At 37.4% G+C, this 19,149-nt stretch overlaps 1 protein-coding gene across 3 annotated transcripts in view; it reads right to left on the bottom strand.

The window, feature by feature from the left end:
* LOC107602191 (sodium/potassium-transporting ATPase subunit beta-1-interacting protein 2-like) overlaps positions 1-15,716 on the bottom strand; it is a 174,688-nt gene extending 158,972 nt beyond the window's left edge. For all 3 annotated transcript variants that reach the window (XM_016294623.1, XM_016294622.1, XM_016294624.1), the window contains exon 1: positions 14,931-15,716. In XM_016294623.1, the coding sequence (XP_016150109.1) occupies positions 14,931-14,984 (54 nt within the window). In that variant the 5' untranslated portion in view covers positions 14,985-15,716. The remainder of the gene's footprint in view (positions 1-14,930) is intronic.
* Between the last annotated feature and the right edge of the window lie 3,433 nt (positions 15,717-19,149).

Genomic DNA, 19,149 nt, shown 5'->3' with positions numbered 1-19,149 from the left:
AAAAAAAAAACACTGTATTCACCCCAAAGTGCATTAACCACCAAGTTGGGCCCTACAACAAATATGAGCAACAGATTTTGATGCCATACTCTAATGCTTCTTTTTTAACAAATTACACATAAACAATTATCAACTTTTTGTGACTTTGTAATCTACAGCCTAATTTACATAAAATGAGGCTGACACAGGGCAACGTTTTGAGCAATGTTGCAGTTAACGGGCAACCAGGTGAGACACAGGGCCCACAACTTATCTAAATTATCCAGATAGAAATTTATTACCCATTCTCAATGGGAAAGTGCCCAAGCAGCATTGCTCAAAAATAGTTGCCCGGCAAAATTGCTCAAAAAGTTGCCCTGTGTATCATCAGCCTGAGGCATGTTTGATCTTAAAATAATGACAATCTAAATACTAGTGTCTTGCTCAACTGGAATGCAGATGGTTTGCAATTAACAGTGTTTTGTGTTGAATGTGACACAACTGTTTAGTGAATTCACCTCAAGAGACTATCAACCTTCCACTGGAAGCTCTAATGCACAGAAGAGTACAATATTTTTCTTTCTAACTTACAAGTATAGTATTAAAATTGCCACATTGCATAATAACAGAAGACTAAAATACAATGACACCTACAAAACATCACTCACAAATGGCATGCTCTGGAAACTATGACTGCTTTCCACAAAGGCTACAATTTCTTTTTTTCCTGCACAGTAATATTCTCAGAAGTGAGGTGAAACACCCAAAGCATCATGGGATATTCATTATTCTCTCTCACAAACTCTTAAGGCCTGAGAAGGTGATGTATGTATGTTAATTTTTCAGCACAGTAGCGACAGATGTATCTGCTGACGGATATATATACGTCTAATTCTCAACAAACTAGGACAGAATGACAGTGCGACACTGATGTGTGGCGTCCCTGCGAGTATCCACCCCTGCATTCACCACTAGAGTCATGTCTTCTGCTTCACACAACACACCGGTATCACTGTCACTCCAGCTGAATCGCCCCACCAACCAGAAAAATAAAAGCGATATGTGATTACCAACAAACATTTACAGCATCAAAGTGTCCATACCAACCATGCCATCTCTGGGCTCAAGGTATGACCACAAATATAAAGGGCACTAGTGCATTATCATTATCAAATAAGAAAATTAATATATAAAGGAATCTATTCATTATATATTGTATCAATTGGGAAATCAAGTGTTGTTCCAGCAAGGTCCATAAAACTAAAATTTTTATTTTAAACAGACAGACTGACAGAATGACAGACAGACCGAATGACAGACAGACAGACAGACAGAATGACAGAACGACAGACAGACAGTTAGAATGATAGACAGAATGACAGACAGACAGAACGACAGACAGAATGACAGACAGACCGACAGACAGACCGACAGAATGACAGACAGACCGAATGACAGACAGACAGACAGAATGACAGACAGACAGTTAGAATGATAGACAGAATGACAGAGACAAACAGATCGACAGAATGATAGAAAGAACGGATAGAATGATAGAAAGTCCATTAGAATGACAGAACAATAAAAACATACATAGAATGAAACGACAGGTAGAATGAAAGAACGCCGAATGACAGACAGACAGACAGACAGAATGACAGACAGACAGTTAGAATGATAGACAGAATGACAGAGACAAACAGATCGACAGAATGATACATGGATAGAACAACAGATAGAATTATAGATACAGACAGAAAGAATGATACATGGATAGCACAACAGATAGAATTATAGATACAGACAGACAGAATGATAGAAAGTCCATTAGTACGACAGAAAAACAGTACACAGTACGTCAGAATGACAGAAAGACCGATAGATTTGAACAGTATCTAAAACATAATTTTCATTCTAATTTATTAAATTCGAATTCAACTTTTTTACTGTCTGTAGCAGGAAATGACTACGCTTCACCCACAAGGAAACTTTTGTACAGGCTTTAATACACCACTAGTGAAGTTCTAGGCTATTAGCAAGTTGAGATCTCAATTTAGCTGGACTGGCTACAGCGTCAGCAGGACACACAGAACAATAATGGCAGCTGACATGCCTGACCTTTCCTATTAAAAGAGCCTGGCTGTTTAATACCGGCTGCCTCCACATCTCATTAGCCAGCTCAGCACCTTGCTCTGTGACTATACCCGGCAACTTCAGCCGCCACTCGTTAATTAATTTTTGCCCATTATACTTTCTAGCTCTCGTTTCTGGGATGTGCGCATACACATGAGTGCATATATATATACACATCTATGTGTGTGTGCACAGCGATTTTTTCTTATTTTATAAACCTGTTTTTCTCCCTCAGTCTCTCTTTCTCACACATATGCTCAACAAAATGCTTGAGTGTGTATCAGTGATTATACAGACTTATGTTGTTCCTTGTGACACCTTAGCAGAAAATGAGGGGAATTATTTAGTATGTATATATGCAAATAAATGCAAATGTGGAAACATACATTTAAGACACATAAATCAGAAAATTCACACTACAAGAAAACATGAACTATTCAGGAGTTGTTAAATATAATTAACACAGAAACTTTAAGATGTATAATATTATACATGTATTATACAGTAAGAATGCATTACATTGTTTAAAAAAATATGCTATTTGTAATAAATGCTGTTCTTTTGACCTTCAAAACAAAATCAAAAGAATCTTGAAAAAAAGTAACATGATCTTCATAAAAATATTAAGCTTTCAACACTGATGATAATAAGAAATGTTTCTTGAGCACCAAATCATATTATACATTGAGTATGTTACTTGAGTAATGGCTAAAATCTACTAAAACAGAAAACATTTATTTTAAGCTGTAATAATATTTCACAATATTACAGTTTTTACTGTATTTTTGTTCAAATAAATGCGACATTGTTGAGCAAATTAGACAACTAAAAAAACATTTTAAAATCTTCCTGACCCCAAACTTTTGTAGTTTACATGTATAGTGTATATTTGTTTATATCACATCTCAAAATATCAAGAATAAATTTGATTCCTTATGATATGACCCTTTTAGATGCATCAAATTCTATTTCTAACACACAGTCTTGCCTTTTATCGGTGACATGGGCAGTTTAACTTCCCGTCACGGGAGAAAAAGTTCAATCCCAATAAATCTGAGTGTAAAATGACATGGCATTTTAAGTTTTTTCGCCCGCCGGTTTTTACTATAAAATGAAAAAGGCTGTTTCTTTGAAATCCTCACTCTACAGAATCTTTCTCAAGGGGCGACAGACAAGCATCATAAGCACTAGGAAATCCATCATTCCTGACCACTTCCCCCAGTCCCACAAGGTCACTCCGTTGAAACAGGCAGTCTGACGCTGGCTCTGTCACCTCCAATGCAATCAGAACCTCCCCACAGCGGCACACGGCTCACAGGTTTCAAGGAAATTATATTTATGAGTCGCAGACAGCGATCACTTTTCCACTGGGTACTACTGACACCCAGAACAATGCCACCAACACGCAGGCAGGCCGACTCACGATCATCGTTTGTTTGAGATTTTCTAAGATGGGCCGTTTTGGGTATTGAGAAGAGACGTCCCCAAATGACCTAACAAATGATGAAGGAGGATGAAAAAAAGGGTCAAAGCAAACATTTCCAACTGGAAAACAGTATGCATGTGTGTGTGTTTGGTTATAGGGCTACTAGTGCTAAACTACTCTTCCCAATAGAGCTCGACAATGCGAGCATTTCAATTGTATTTGTGACTAAAAATAGATGTGCACGAACTGGAAAAAATATTTAGGAGAATGTGTGTGAGAAAAAGTAGGTCCTCGTGGGTCATAAAAAGCCTTACATATCTTAAATGGTATGATAAACGTCTTAATTAAGAGGTCCTAAATTAAAGGTTGGGAAATAGAAATCGTGATATGGCTTAATGTGATTATTAAATTTTTAAAGGCAATGATTTAATGAAATAAATGTGTACGTTTCTACACTTTGCGCATTCTACAGGCTTATGGCTCCATTAAAAAAATACAATAAATGAATGCCATGCATTTAAGCCCAGCAAATGCTTATGATCGGCTGTTTATTGAATGTTTATTTTATGCTTTTGATGGTTGTAAGAACACATATTTTATCTCCATTTGTTTGAATGAGCAGCTCAAGTAGCAAAGACATTTCAAAATAAGAGTCCCAGTGTGTTTTGCGCTTAAAGGTCCTGCGTTGCGTAGAAATTATTTAAAAATATTAATATGTATTTTTAAAAACGATTAAAATCGTAGTAATTTCATAATTAATAAATAAATAGTTTGACGCAGAAATATTAACAAATTTAAATATTTAAAAAGTGTGCTTTTTGTATTAAAATTAACCAATCCATTTTACCTGTAAACGTCTCCTTGTACCCGCCTGAGAAAAAACAAATTACTTGATACATTTTTATTGTGACTGTAAAGTTATTTATGCGCACCTCATTTTTTCAAAATAGGAGCACACATGCTCCTTGGGAAAAATATAAAAGTAAGCATCAAACCCTGTCTGGAGGAAAAAACGTATTGTTCTGATGTTCAATTATAGCTCGGGGGAGTTAATGCAGACAGCATATTCCCACTGAAAAAAACTCTTTAAACCAGCCTAAGCTAGTTTATTGATCTTAGCTGGAAAATCTGGTATATTGGCTGGTGTAAGAGGGGTTTGGACACTTTCCGCTGGTCGGACTGGGAAACCAGCTGTACACCAGCTTAAACAAGTTAAAACCATCTTAAAACAGTGTAGGCTAGTTTAAACTGTTTTTTCAACAAGGATGTGAGATTACTAGGGTATTTTAATAGAAGAAAAATCTGAGAAGCAGGATTTGAGTAAAATTCTCCTTTTAATGAAACAACTGAGATATTAAAGAAATCATAATGCTATCTTAGAGACATATGTATGCAATCAGCAGAAGCAACCCTACTGTGAGGTTAGTCTTGACTGGATTCCTTAATGTTTAAATGAGTGCTAAATGGCATATCTTTAAAATATAGGCTAGCTTAGAACCCTGGGGTGTTGCCATAGCGTTTGAAAATCTAAGCACACCTCCTACCAAGCGTAGCAGCAGTCATGAAGGTTGAAAACAATAATTAAAGAACAGACTACTGTATGAGGAGTGACTCTCAGCATGGCTAACTAGCTAAGCTGTTGACACTAGTCGACCAACATGGCCTGTTTGATTAAAGCTAGTTGACCAAAGAATTCCAGCTTATGCTAGTTAATAATAAAACGGTCTGAACTCCACACAGCACACCAGCTTCCCTTGAGGACTGCAGCGATGTGCTTCCAATCATTGAGGGAAGTCAAAAGCAATAACAATCAATTTGTCAGTTCCACTTTTCAAAGAAAGCCCAATGACAGCAGATCAGCAAAACCTAATTTTAATTTATCTGGTAAAAAGTGTGTCTAATACAGCTAATGTATTCCATAAATGCTTCTCTTCCTGTGCTCTAAGAATGTAATTACATTTCCACACTGTAATATGAAGCCATTGGCAATGGCCTGAGGCACATTAAAACATGTGATCTGCCACCGTGTGCCCTGGCTAACAATGCCGTCAGTCTCCATAACCTGCTACCATCAAAACCACCTCATGTGGACACCACACATCTGCTCCTCTCACTCTAATAGCCTTGATGGAACCCTATAGGTTCCTTCAAGAAGTGAAAGAAATTACACTGCATTCCAGAGCCCAATAGAGCCATTTACCATGGCTATCTTTGTGGCTATAATGTCACCTAAAACGTGGACATGGGATTTAATTTGTCACTATCATGAGACATACAGGTGATTTTGTTTGAAAAAGATACTAGATCCACAATGCCATGTGCAGTATGAAAGGCAGTTAAAATTGAGCAAAATTCAAAATTTAAGAATTTACACACTTTCAGTTTATGAGCTGAAAGTAGAATTAAATTAGCCATAGACACACCCAGGATGTTAAATAAGAATTTGACAAGAATTAGAATCACAAAAATTACACGTATTAAATTTTTTAATAAAACAATAAAAAGTAAATGAATTATTCTCTCTCTCTCTCTCTCTCTCTCTCTCTCTCGCTCTCTCTCTCTCTCTCTATACTATATATAATGATGTAAATTAAATATTATATTTTATGTATTTTAAAATAAAACAAAACAATAAAAATAATAAAATAATAAATACACCTATTATTAATAACAAAATTATCTAACAATAAATTATCTACCTATTCATCAATCCATCCATCAATAAATTACATGTTATAAATTACAAATTGTAAATTAATAAAATAACTATATACAAACAAAAATTATGTATAAAAATCAAATCTATCTATCTATCATTCAAAATTATATATAACGCTATACATTAAATATTATATTACATTTTATAAAATAATAGAATACAAAACAAAAAATTAAAAAGTATATATATATATATATATATATATATATAATGACACGCTCTCGCCTGGCTGTGTTTGAGGAGAGCGGCCAGGCTCGCGGTCCCGCTGGCAGCATTCCCGCTGTTGCCGAGGCACCGCGTAGACAGTCGTCGTGGGGATCGCGGGTGGATTTAGCGGAGGGATCCGAGACGGGCTCGTCTTTTTTTCGGTCCTCACCCGCTAGATCCGTGGCTCTCTCTCAGTGTTCGGAAGCCCGCGCTGCGGTTTCTCCTAGAAACAGGACGCTCGTCCTAAAAATAATTAGACGAGCGTTTTCTGAATCCAGATCACAGCCTTCACGACAGGGGCCTTCCGTTTTTCCCTGATCTCCATGCTGAGTTGTCAAGATCGTGGGAGAAACCGTACTCATTCTGTATTACAGCCCCACAGTCTTTAATTATTCAAAAGAACATCGTTGGGCTGAATGATAAGGGATATGGGGCGATGCCAGTGGTGGAGCAGACACTTGCGAGCTATCTCTCCCCATCCTCAGCATCGTCCCTGAAGGCCCCGAAGCTTCCCACCAGGCCCGATCCAAAACTGTTTTCCCTTGTAAATGGGGCTTGATGTGCATATTTCTCTCCTGATTCAGACAAAAAAAAAAGCAATATTACAGATTACAGGTTCATATTGTAGCCAGAAGCAACCATTTGAAGTTGACATCTCTTAATGATTGATTTGCTTATTAAAATATGCCATTTTTGCTTTAATGATGTTAATGGATGGCTGTGCTGTGGATTATAGTGTTGTTTTTAATCAGCTGTTTGGACTCTCATTCTGACGGCACCCATTCACCTTCTTCCATTGGTGAGTAAGTGATGCAATGCTAAATTTATCCAAATCTGTTCAGTAGGTATGATTCATTTTTTCTATAACTGACCATACTAAATGAATGTGTCATATTGAAGGTTTTGTCGGTATATGAAGCGAACAGAAGATCACTCCAGCTTGATCACATTTCACTTCTTAGCAACAAACCACCAAGGGAGGTGATGTCACGATATCATGCACTAAAATACTGTAATTGAACTACATTATTTGCACTCTATGGAAACAGGTTACAGCTGACATGAAGCAGTGAAGCAGGAAAAGACTGTGACATTAAAATGTTATGTATTGTATATAAAATCTGTATATAAACACAAATGCGCATGCTGTACTGCATATAGAAGTAACAGCAACTGAGAATAGAATGGATGATAAAAACTCTGTTTTACTTCAACTATGCTTGAACACACATACAAAGCTATGCAACAAAAATGCTTTTATTCACAGCCATTCTACTGGCCTGCCTCGTTTCGTTCTGCTGAAGCACATAAGCACTTTTGTCTGTATTCCCATGGGTTCTTCCATTGGTGAGTAAGTGATGCAATGCTAAATTTATCCAAATCTGTTCAGTAGGTATGATTCATTTTTTCTATAACTGACCATACTAAATGAATGTGTCATATTGAAGGTTTTGTCGGTATATGAAGCGAACAGAAGATCACTTCAGCTTGATCACATTTCACTTCTTAGCAACAAACCACCAAGGGAGGTGATGTCACGATATCATGCACTAAAATACTGTAATTGAACTACATTATCTGCACTCTATGGAAACAGGTTACAGCTGACATGAAGCAGTGAAGCAGGAAAAGACTGTGACATTAAAATGTTATGTATTGTATATAAAATCTGTATATAAACACAAATGCGCATGCTGTACTGCATATAGAAGTAACAGCAACTGAGAATAGAATGGATGATAAAAACTCTGTTTTACTTCAACTATGCTTGAACACACATACAAAGCTATGCAACAAAAATGCTTTTATTCACAGCCATTCTACTGGCCTGCCTCGTTTCGTTCTGCTGAAGCACATAAGCACTTTTGTCTGTATTCCCATGGGATCACATCCTCTAGGCTCTACCGCTGCAGTCAGAGGTAAAAACGCTTCTACTGTGGCAACAATGCAGAGGATTTATCAGACAGGTGATACAAATGCATTATGGGTATTCATATTTCCAGACAATAACTCAAGGGTCTGTTTATTATTAGATCACAAACTATAGGCAACCGAATTAGGGGGGAAGATGTTCTAACAAAGTTTGCTGAAACACACCCAAACCGCAAAAGATGATGGCTTCATTCCCAGATGCAAAGTGAGGTAACTTTACCGTAAAAACGACTTTCGCAAAGTGGCCAGATACAAACTGTGGCCATGGACCATTGGGTGTGGTGGTGAATAATTCAATGGTTTTAACAAGAATGACAGTAGCAACGACAAGCAAGCAGAGAATCGGTAGGCTGTCAGTCTAACAAACTAATTAATGGAACTGATTGCACAGCTTGAATGCAATAGCATTCACAAATGTGTTCAAAGACTGACATTGAAATATGCATTACAGATGCAATGTATAATTTCTGCCTTTAAAAAAAAAACTTAAGCCTGTAAAACAATTAAATGTTGAATTAATTAAAAATGGTAATCAAAAGAGATTAATTAAAGCGCATCATGATGACAATTAAATTAAATTTGCCTCATGGCAATAAATGGGTTTGATTTTTTTTTTTAAATATCAGTTTTCGCATGTTTTTGTTAAAATGTTCATACATCCATAAATTAATATATAACATTTGAATATTTGGTTTAAGTTTACATTTCATCACCAAATTAAATGTCATTAATTTAGTTTCAATTAAGTTAGATGTAATTTTAGTCACAGTAAAATTAACAAAAATGAATGAATGAAAAGATATAATATTATGACATTAAGCTAAACACTATTCTAAATAAACTGTTCAGTGTTGTTTTAGTATTATTGAGATATTGTAGTTTTGTTAATATTTTGAAAAAAGACTTACAGACATTTTATGTAATTTATTGTGTTTTTGTCATTTTAATTAGCTTCTGTTGCTTAATGTCTATATTTATTCATTTTTAATTGTAGTTTTAGCTATTTATTACATCAACATGAGAAATGTTGCTTTGTCCACTAGCTGAAAAAAAATAATTTTAGGTTTTTATATTAAATTTCAGTTAATATTTTAAGTAATGAAAATGTATTTTTTATGGTTTTAGTATTATATATATATATATATATATATATTAGTGCTATCAAACGATTGATCGCATCCAAAAGAAAAGTTTTTGTTTATGTAATATATGTGTGTGTACATTTATTATGTATATATAAATACACATACATTCACTATACAGTATATTTTGAAAATATTTACATGTATATATTGAATACACAAATATAAAAATTTTCTTATATACACACACACACACACACACACACACATGCATGTGTGTGTATTTATATATACACAATAAATATACACAGTACACACACATATATTATGTAAACAAAAACTTGTATTTTGGATGCGATTAATTTGACAGCACTAATATATATATATTGCCCCCTAAATCTAATAACTGGTTGTGCCACCCTTTGCAGCAACAACTGCAATCAAGCGTTTGTGATAACTGGCAATGAATCTTTCACATCACTGTGGATGAATTTTGGCCCACTCTTTTTTGCAGAATTGTTTTAATTCAGCCACATTGGAGGGTTTTCAAGCATGAAATGACTGTTTAAGGTCATGCCACAGCATCTCGATTGGATTTAAGTCCGGACTTTGACTTGGCCTCTCCAAAACCTTAATTTTGTTTTTCTTGAGCCATTCAGAGGTGGACTTGCTGGTGTGTTTGGGATCATTGTCCTGCTGCATAACCCAAGTGCGCTTGAGCTTGAGGTCACAAACTGACGGCTGGACATTCTCCTTCAGGATTTTCCGATAGAGTGCAGAATTCATGGTTCCATCAATTATGGCAAGTCCCCCAGACCATCACACTACCACCACCATATTTGACTGTTGGTATGATGCTGTTTATATGAAATTCTGTGTTGGTTTTACGCCAGATGTAACGGGACACACACCTTCCAAAAAGTTCAACTTTTGTCTCATCAGTCCACAGAATATTTGCCCAAAAGTCTTGGGCATAATCAAGATATTTTTGGGCAAATGGGAGATGAGCCTTTGTGTTTTTTTGGTCAGCAATGACTTTTGCCTTGGACCTCTCCCATGGATGCTGTTTTTGCCCAGTGTCTTTCTTATTGTTGAATCATGAACACTGACCTTAATTGAGGCAAGTGAGGTTTTCTCCATTTGTGGATAATGGCTCTGACCATGGTTCGCTGGAGTCCCAAAGCCTTAGAAATGGCTTTATAATCCTTTCCAGACTGATACATGTCAACTGTTTTGTTTCTCATCTGTTCTTGAATTTCTTTAGATCGCGGCATGATGTGTTGCTCTTTAAGCATGCTTCACTTTGTCAGACAGGTTCTATTTAAGTGATTTCTTGATTCAACAGGTCTGGCCGTAATCAGGCCTGCGTGTGGCTAGTGAAATTTAACTCAGCTTTCTAAAATAATGTGGTTAATCACAGTTCTTTCATGATTTAACAGGAGGGGGCAATTCATTTTTCACGTAGGGCCAGGTAGGTTTGGAGAGCTTTTTTCCCTTAATAAATGAAATCTTCATTTTAAAACTGCATTTTGTATTGACTTGCATTATCTTTGTGTAATATTAAAATTTGTTTGATGATCTGAATCTTTTAAAGCAGCACTATGTAACTGTTTCTGTGTTCAAAATTAGCAAAATGTATATAATGAGCGAGTACATCCTGAATTCATCTTCCAAACCACGTTTTTGTCTTATTCCAAATCACTACACTTATAATAAGTACTTATATTTGGACTATTGTAGCCTGGTCGGGTCGTCACCGCTGCGGAGTAACACTGCGTGAATCGCCATAGACATAAACTTAGAGAAGTAGCTCCGGTTGGAATATTCTTCCGTGGGATGTGTGCAGTTCTATTTATTAACCGCTAGAGTGCCGAAAGTTACATAGTGCTGCTTTAAGTGTGACAAATATGCAAAAAAAAATTAAACATAGGAAGGAGGCAAAAACCTTTTCACGGCACTGTGTTCTGGACACCAAATAAAATTAACAAATTAATTTAAAAAATCTGCACAATTCAGCTTTAAAGTCTTTTAGATAAGCAAGTTGAAATGATTTTTTTCTTTCTGATCTAAAGCCAAAGATTCTTTTTCTAAATCTATTTGTATTCTCCGCAACCTGTCCCGAAATAACCATTAATGTGATTTGTGCACTTTATTATGTTCCAAGAACATAAAATGCAAATTCAAATCAAATAGCTTCAGAAAACAAAACCAGTCAAAAGGCATCATGATACACATAATGCATTTCTTGTACTGTTCTGGGCTTTGACGGGTCAAAAGGGCAACTATGAGGAGTCTGGATCCTCCATGTTCAGCTACAGGGCAACATTCCAACATTTATACCTATTGTTGCTAGGAGACATTCCCCGGCTAATGTTTACGGCTCGCCTCAATCAAACGGGAAGCTGGCAAATAGCGTGCAGCACAGCATAGGTATCATCACCGTAACCTTTTGTGTTCTGAAATCTCACGACTACGAAAGAGGCATCCGGGGCGGGAAAAGAAAGGTTAATTTAATGCCGACAGAAGGAGAGACGTCTAAAAAATGTCCTGCAGCAAAGACTTATTCCCACTGCATGTTTGCAGCACTTGTGTTTATTGGTTTTGTTAAGCTGGGAATGATTTATAACATCTGAAAAGCCATTAAATCTTTCTGCCTTTTTAGATTTGGATTGTGGTGTGGAGAAGCCAATTCAATTCACTCGCCAAATATCAAGGACTTCTTTTCCCTGAGAGGCAGCTCTTCAGTCGCAGTCACAAAGCCAAAGAGCTTCGGTTGTTCGCTATGCTATTCTGTCTCTATCCTGCTTGTCAATCTGGGATTCTTTATTGTCAACTTCATGAAAATATTAGCAAACAAAGCGATCTGATTCAACAGTCCTACTTGCATAACAAATCAATGGATTTGCACCAAGCACAACACCAAAGGTTTCCATCGACATAAGAATGTGAAACTGCTGTCACAATAACAGCCAATAAGAACATATTTTTTCTTGTTTTATATGCAGTCTCAAACATTAGTGAATGGTCTTGGGTTCGGTTCCCAGAAAAAGCAAGCACTGATACCACGTGTACCTTGAATATGAGTCTCTTTGAATAAATGTGTCGGTTAAATGCATAAATGTAAATATTTGATGTTTAATATTCAAGGAATCAAGATTAACATCCAATGAGATTGCATGGAACAATCAACAAAATGTTGCACAAAAATCTGATTTAGGCAACATGAAAAAGATAGCTATCTTTAATTGTGTAAAGGTGTTAAGAGAGAAAGTATGTTTTAAAAACGCAAGTTAATTAGCAAATTTAAATTCATGGTGAACAAAAACATTCATTTATACATGGTAGAGTTATGGCATCAACGCTTTGATGAGATATGTAAATATTTGAACTCATTATGCAAAACGGCTTCCTAAACCATCTGTCAGTTTTGGGAAATCAAGGTCACGTCGCAAAGGCATTGTACACAAATTTAGAACAATACACTGCCAATGCGATTGTTTTGATTGGCAAAGGGTCTGTTCGAAGTGCTTTCCGTCTGTACGTTAGGAATCCTGTTTACTTCCAATCCAGAAAAAAACAACGAGAGTTGTCGCAGCACTTTTACATTCTTATGGGCGAACTCAATCAAATATAATACATGGCATTAACCTAAAAAAAATTTACGTTTGGCAAATCACCTGCATTCAGGAGAGTAATTAATTGCAAGAGCACAAGCCTTTCTCCTGCATACAGCTGATTACGATGAAGGACAACAACAATTAAACCTTTGTCTTTGTGCTGTTCCAAGAGGAAAAATGACAGCAGACATTCATACCAGTTTGAAAACAAAGCAATTATAGAAATGTGTAGCGCCAGGTGTAGAATATTTCAAGAGAGCTTAGAAATGAACTCACTTCACGACCTCAAGAATAACAGGTGTCTGCCAGTATCTGGGCTATCTGTTATTCGCCAATGACAATCTAACAGCTAATTCTTTCTCTTTTTTCTCAATTTACACATTCTATTTTTACTCTCAAGGTAACATTTGAGTTAACAATCAATCTTGGGTTTATTTGAGTAAACATACATTTGTGGCTGAGAATGATTTGTTTCCTATGACAGTACAAGGTGCAGAGGAACAGCATAAACAAATAAGATAAAAATAAGATGAATGAACAACATGATCTCGAATAGAAGCAAACATGTGGAAAATGGGATCGGAAAAGTTCAGAGAAACAGAGAGGACAAAAAAAACAAAACATGAACGCCCCTCAAAGTTTTAACATCAAACCACAAAAAAACCTACCCTAATCCTAAACTATACCAAATCGCATTATAAGACAACAGCTACTCAAGAGACACTTGTGAGCTTATGATATCAGCCCGCTCAAATGACTCGCTTATGACATCATCTCGAGCTTCTAGTCATGAACACAGAGTAAGGTCTGATTAATAGACACCAGGTGGTGACATCACCCACTACGGCTGATTCTTCAGGGTTACTAACCTGCGTGATTATTTAACCTACAAACGTCCATTTGGATTAGTGTAGTTGCGCTTGCCAGTTGTCATGTGATCTATCATGCACACATGATTCACCATGCCAGCTGGTTGGCATGGTGAGACCGTCGCTGGCCACTATCCATTACTGTAACTGAAAGAGTGATTCAAAAGGTGTCACAGAGATAGTCTGGGAATAGTAAAATTACTCAGCTCTGTGAATTCTTACAGAACGCAATGTTGCTGTACAAACACCAGACTGAAATCATCTTTTCCAATGGGACTAGATTAGAAAACATCCTAATGGTTATCACCCTCTCAAGCTCTAGCAGATGCAATAAGTAATCGTTTTCTGCTTTAGTAGGTCAATGAGACTTGGCTTTGCTTCTTTAACTTAAAACTCCTAATTGGCTGTCAGGACCCGTGGTAGTGGGAAGATAAGCATAAATGATAGTGGCCCCAGGCTAATGACACAAGCCCTGCCTTCATGAGCACCATCATCCTTCCGGTGTAATATAACGAGGCAGGGTTTCCACATATAGCCCCATATTATTTCCACTAAGATTACTCACGGCCACGTACATCTTACTGCCATATCACTGACCACTTGTGGGCTGGACACTTGGGTTCTTGAGTTCTCCAGTTCACTTCTGGAAGGCACTACAGTTTTTGCTCCATTACAAGTGACTGACTTTCATCCTTGAACCAAACCTAATTCAATACACAACTGTATAAAATCGCATCAAATAACCAGGCACAGGCATCCAGAAACCAATTCAGATTAAAAACCTAGGTGAGCAACCTGAAAGGATGCAGGTTCAAGCCTGTTCACCAATATATCAGTTTTCTTATTAGATTGAAATGCAGTTTGGTAGTTCAACATCTAGGCTGCTAACCGGAAGGTTGCAGGTTCGAATCCACAATCTATCACCATCACTGCAGGTTTAGAAATTATTTGAGCGTTATCACTTACCAACTGCATGCCACATATAAATGCCAGCGTGCATCTACCACTGCAACAGCCCATTTTGCCCTCCTTCGAGTCCGTGTTTCCACGTGGGTCGCTGTAACTCCACAAGATAACGCCGAGGCAACGGGTTTAAAGGGGTCTTTCTTCACTCCAAAGGGATAGACGCGAATCAAATACGCCCTTCCGATGAAAGCATCCCAAGCGCTCCACCATGTAGGAAGAAGATATGAAGAAAACTGCATGCGTTTGTTAGAAAAGTAGAATTGAGCTCTTATGCAAAGTCAAAGAGATACGAACAACACTTCCCTAAGTTAGTGGAGAAACAACGGTAGCTCCAAATTCGGCACTGAAAGACATGTCAGTGTGATCTTTCACGGGTCCGTGTCTCAGAAACAAAGCCACCCAGTGTTGTTTACGCTCTCATTGCTCCTCCCTCGCGAGAAAGAAAACCGAATTAACACATTTTAAACAGCAATGGTTCGCTTGATTTCTCTGGAAGCCCGCGGTGCGCGTGTTTAGCTGTCCAGCAGGAAATTTACGAGAAGGACAATAATCCAAGCGCGCGTCCTGTAGGAACCTTTCAGTGCAGCTCAAACGGGTCCCTCAACTACTAGGCTATTGGTCCTTTCCAGCGGTAACTTGCACAGTCCGGGTGTAGAGGAGGACAAAGAAGCGGTGCATCTTGCACCATCTGACGCTCCAGATTGAATGAAGCGCACGCGGTGCTGCTCTCCGCGGGGATGCGACTCGGTTTGTTTCTCACGCAGCGGCTGGTGCTGATGCTGAACAGAGCGCAGATGAGGACTGGACGTCCCTCAATGCGCCGGATGAGCTCTCTGCTCCCTCTCTCAGTGGGAGAGAACAACACGATATGGAAATAATGACGGTGTGGTGTTGGAGGTCACTGGGCAAGATGCAGATATATAACGGGCTGTAATTGCTTCATTCGAGTATTTTCCAAATGCCAGGTCTGAATTTAAACGGCGCCCTCGGGTTTCAAAGTCTACAGTGTAAAGAAATGTAATAATAAAATAGGTAAACATAAAAAATGGTTTAAGTTGAAATAACTTTATAATTAGCTATTGCCTATATTAGCTTCCGCTAAGAAAAAATAGTCCACAACGCAGGAATTAACGAGCCTATGGCAACAAGACGAACACTGCGACACTATTAAAATAAATTTGAATAAAACCAAAGTCCTCCGAGGTTACTTTTAGCAGCCTACAGTCGATAATAACTGAGGTGCAATATTGTTTTTATGAAACAATGTGACGCGAGACATGAAAGTAGTTCCAATATCAGTTATCGGGAAATATCAGGATTGATATGGCCTACTGCATTTACAGGTGACAGCAAATATTAGGAAATATCGGAATGTCGCGATTGACCAATCAGAATCAAGTATTCCATGGAGGCATATGCAGTGTATAGCCTAGGCTACTTAACAGTTTAGCCCATACACACTTTATATAAGCATATATGTGCACTTGCTAGTATAGTAGACTATAGGCCTAGCCTTTATACTTAAAGTTGTTTGAGCAATGCAATCGCAAATGATAGATATACATAAACACAAACACAAGCCCACACCCACAAAGAAATACACGCACAATCAGTCTCTCTATCAATGTTTATGACATGCTTTCATTTTCCCAGCAATCTTGAGTGGCAGTAGCATGTATTTAATTTCCGGAGGTAATGACTTCAGGCAAAACTGTGAAACCTTCCTGTCGTGCTTGTCTTCTGGTCCGGTATAATCTTGGATTCATTTCACTTGTACCTGGGAAAGCTATAGAATTAGTGATAGTGCATTATTTGTGTGTGAATGTTCCATGCCACATGACTTAGGGCCTATCTGAGTTTTCCATCCCGTTTTGTCCTCATATTTGCCAAGTTTTCTCAATTGTCAAGCAAGCAAACTGTTATAAACAAATCCGGAGGAAATGAAAGCCATTAACCTCAGCGCATGACAGAAAACACTACTTTTTTAACATGCCATGAATAATCTAGTATTTTGTTTTTCTTGCATGCATGTTTATTCTTTGTTCACTTTGTCATTATAACACTTTGAGACATAGCTGTCTTCGATTCAGATTTGATTTTATTTCATTCACGTCACAAAATTTTAATTATCCGCCGGAAAGTGTCACACTGTTTGTATCTGATAGCTTTCTCAAATCTTAATCTAGATTGGGCAAACTGGAGTGAACCATTAAAGAATACGAAATTAAGGAGGACTGTGCATCTGTAGCAGCTGTATGGGGAGATATCGATCCTTTAAAAATTCATGAGCTACTGCAGAGCCCTGACTTCTATCACTTTAAATTGGACACCAGAACAGATGCACTTTCCTGCTTTGTGCTTTAGTGAGGTTGAACTTTGGGATTTCACAGATTTACAAGACTGATATGGCAGTCGCTATATGTGGCTTTGAATGCATTTATAGACAGACTTCACTGCAAAACAACATGTGGCTCAATTGTTCCACGTCTCATATCGAAATCTCTAGTATCTTTGTAGCAGTTTTAATCGCAATGTTATCATTTATTCACAGAAATTGAATTTTTATAAAAGACTTACAAGTCCAGATGGTTGCCATGCTAAATATATGTTTTTGAGTTGCAGTGGGTTCAGCTAAGGGCTAAAGCAATGTGCAAATCATTATATACGTCAATTCATGTAACAGATGTTTTTATCAAAAATAATTTACATGAATTGACATATATATATATATATATAATTATTATAACATATTTTATATACTACAATTGGCAAGAAATACTGAACTAAATGTGAAACTTTTAATTAGAAAAACTGAAATAGTATTTTCTTGTACTCTAATAAATCAACTTTATTTACAAAAATTAGTTTGGCAATTTTTTAATCATTTTTGTATTAACTATAATTTTCTGGCAAAAACTGTACTACAATTGTCCAAATGTTCAACTTTTGTGTTCCTGAAGGAAAAAGGAATTGCGTATGGGTTCAGAACAATATGAGTTTTGTAAATACACTTACTTTGAATTTTCACCAAGAATTGTTTTACATTTTATGTCGGAGTTCTGAAATTGTACTTTCTTGTAAAATGTATTCTGAATAATCTTCATTTACTACTTAAAAACACACAGTGTTATGACAGAATTGTTATATTTAAGTGAGTTATTCTGTTAACAGTCAAGCTGTAAGTCTAAACAACCAGTGCAATTAAGTGCAATTAACTCAACTTTCTATTCGTATTCGTTAAGCGTTCGCCTTACAAACACAGCTGACCCATCAGCCCAGACATTACACATTACCACCGAATGAGGCCGTTAACACAACCTCTGCAACTATCCTACACGTTTAAAGTGTGACTTTACAGCCTAGTGTTTTTCAGCACATTTTCTATCCCGAGGTCTCCACATCTGCTTCTATTGATAGCTGCCAGCGAGCTCTGCTAGCTGCCAGTAAACTTGAGAGAGAGATTGGTTGAACTTTCATTGTGACGCACTTAGTGGCGCCTTTTAGCGGAGAGCTTTGAAAACGAATGAACGCCAGAAGAACGTCTGCAATGCAGGGTGAATGATCAGCTGTGATGCAATGTGATTCTGGATGAATAACTGAGGCGTGACGTGACTCTGGACGAACAGTTGAGACGTGACGAGACTCTGGACGAGCAGCTGAGGCGTGGCGAGACTCTAGAAGATCAGCTGTGATGTAACGAGGCTCTGGCAGCTCAGCTGAGACTTGACTTGACTCATGACGATCAACTGTGACTTGACCCGACTCATGACGATCAGCTGTGACTTGACCCGACTCATGAAGATCAGCTGTGACCTGACTAGACTCATGACGATCAGCTGTGACCTGCAAAGATGAATTTACAGCAGTCTTCACACGATCCTTCAGAAATCATTCCAATATGCTGATTTGGAGCTCAAGAAACATTTCTTATTATTATCACTGATGAAAACAGTGATGCTTAATAATTTTTTAGAAAAACTTATAAATATCTTTACTATCACTATTGATCAATTTAAAGGGATAGTTCACCCAAAAAGGAAAATTCTGTCATTAATTACTCACCCTCATGTCGTTCCAAACCCGTAAGACCTCCGTTCATCTTCGGAACACAAATTAAGATAGATCGTTTTTGATGAATTCTGAGAGCTCTCTGACCCTCCCATTGACAGCAAGGATCCTTACATGATCAAGGCCCAGAAACATAGCAAGGACATAGGTA

This window comes from Sinocyclocheilus grahami, unplaced genomic scaffold (genome assembly GCF_001515645.1).
Source record: "Sinocyclocheilus grahami isolate Dianchi unplaced genomic scaffold, SAMN03320097.WGS_v1.1 scaffold321.1, whole genome shotgun sequence".
NCBI lineage: Eukaryota > Metazoa > Chordata > Actinopteri > Cypriniformes > Cyprinidae > Sinocyclocheilus > Sinocyclocheilus grahami.
Note: the sequence above shows the minus strand (reverse complement) of the source record. Positions and strands in the feature narration are given on the sequence as shown.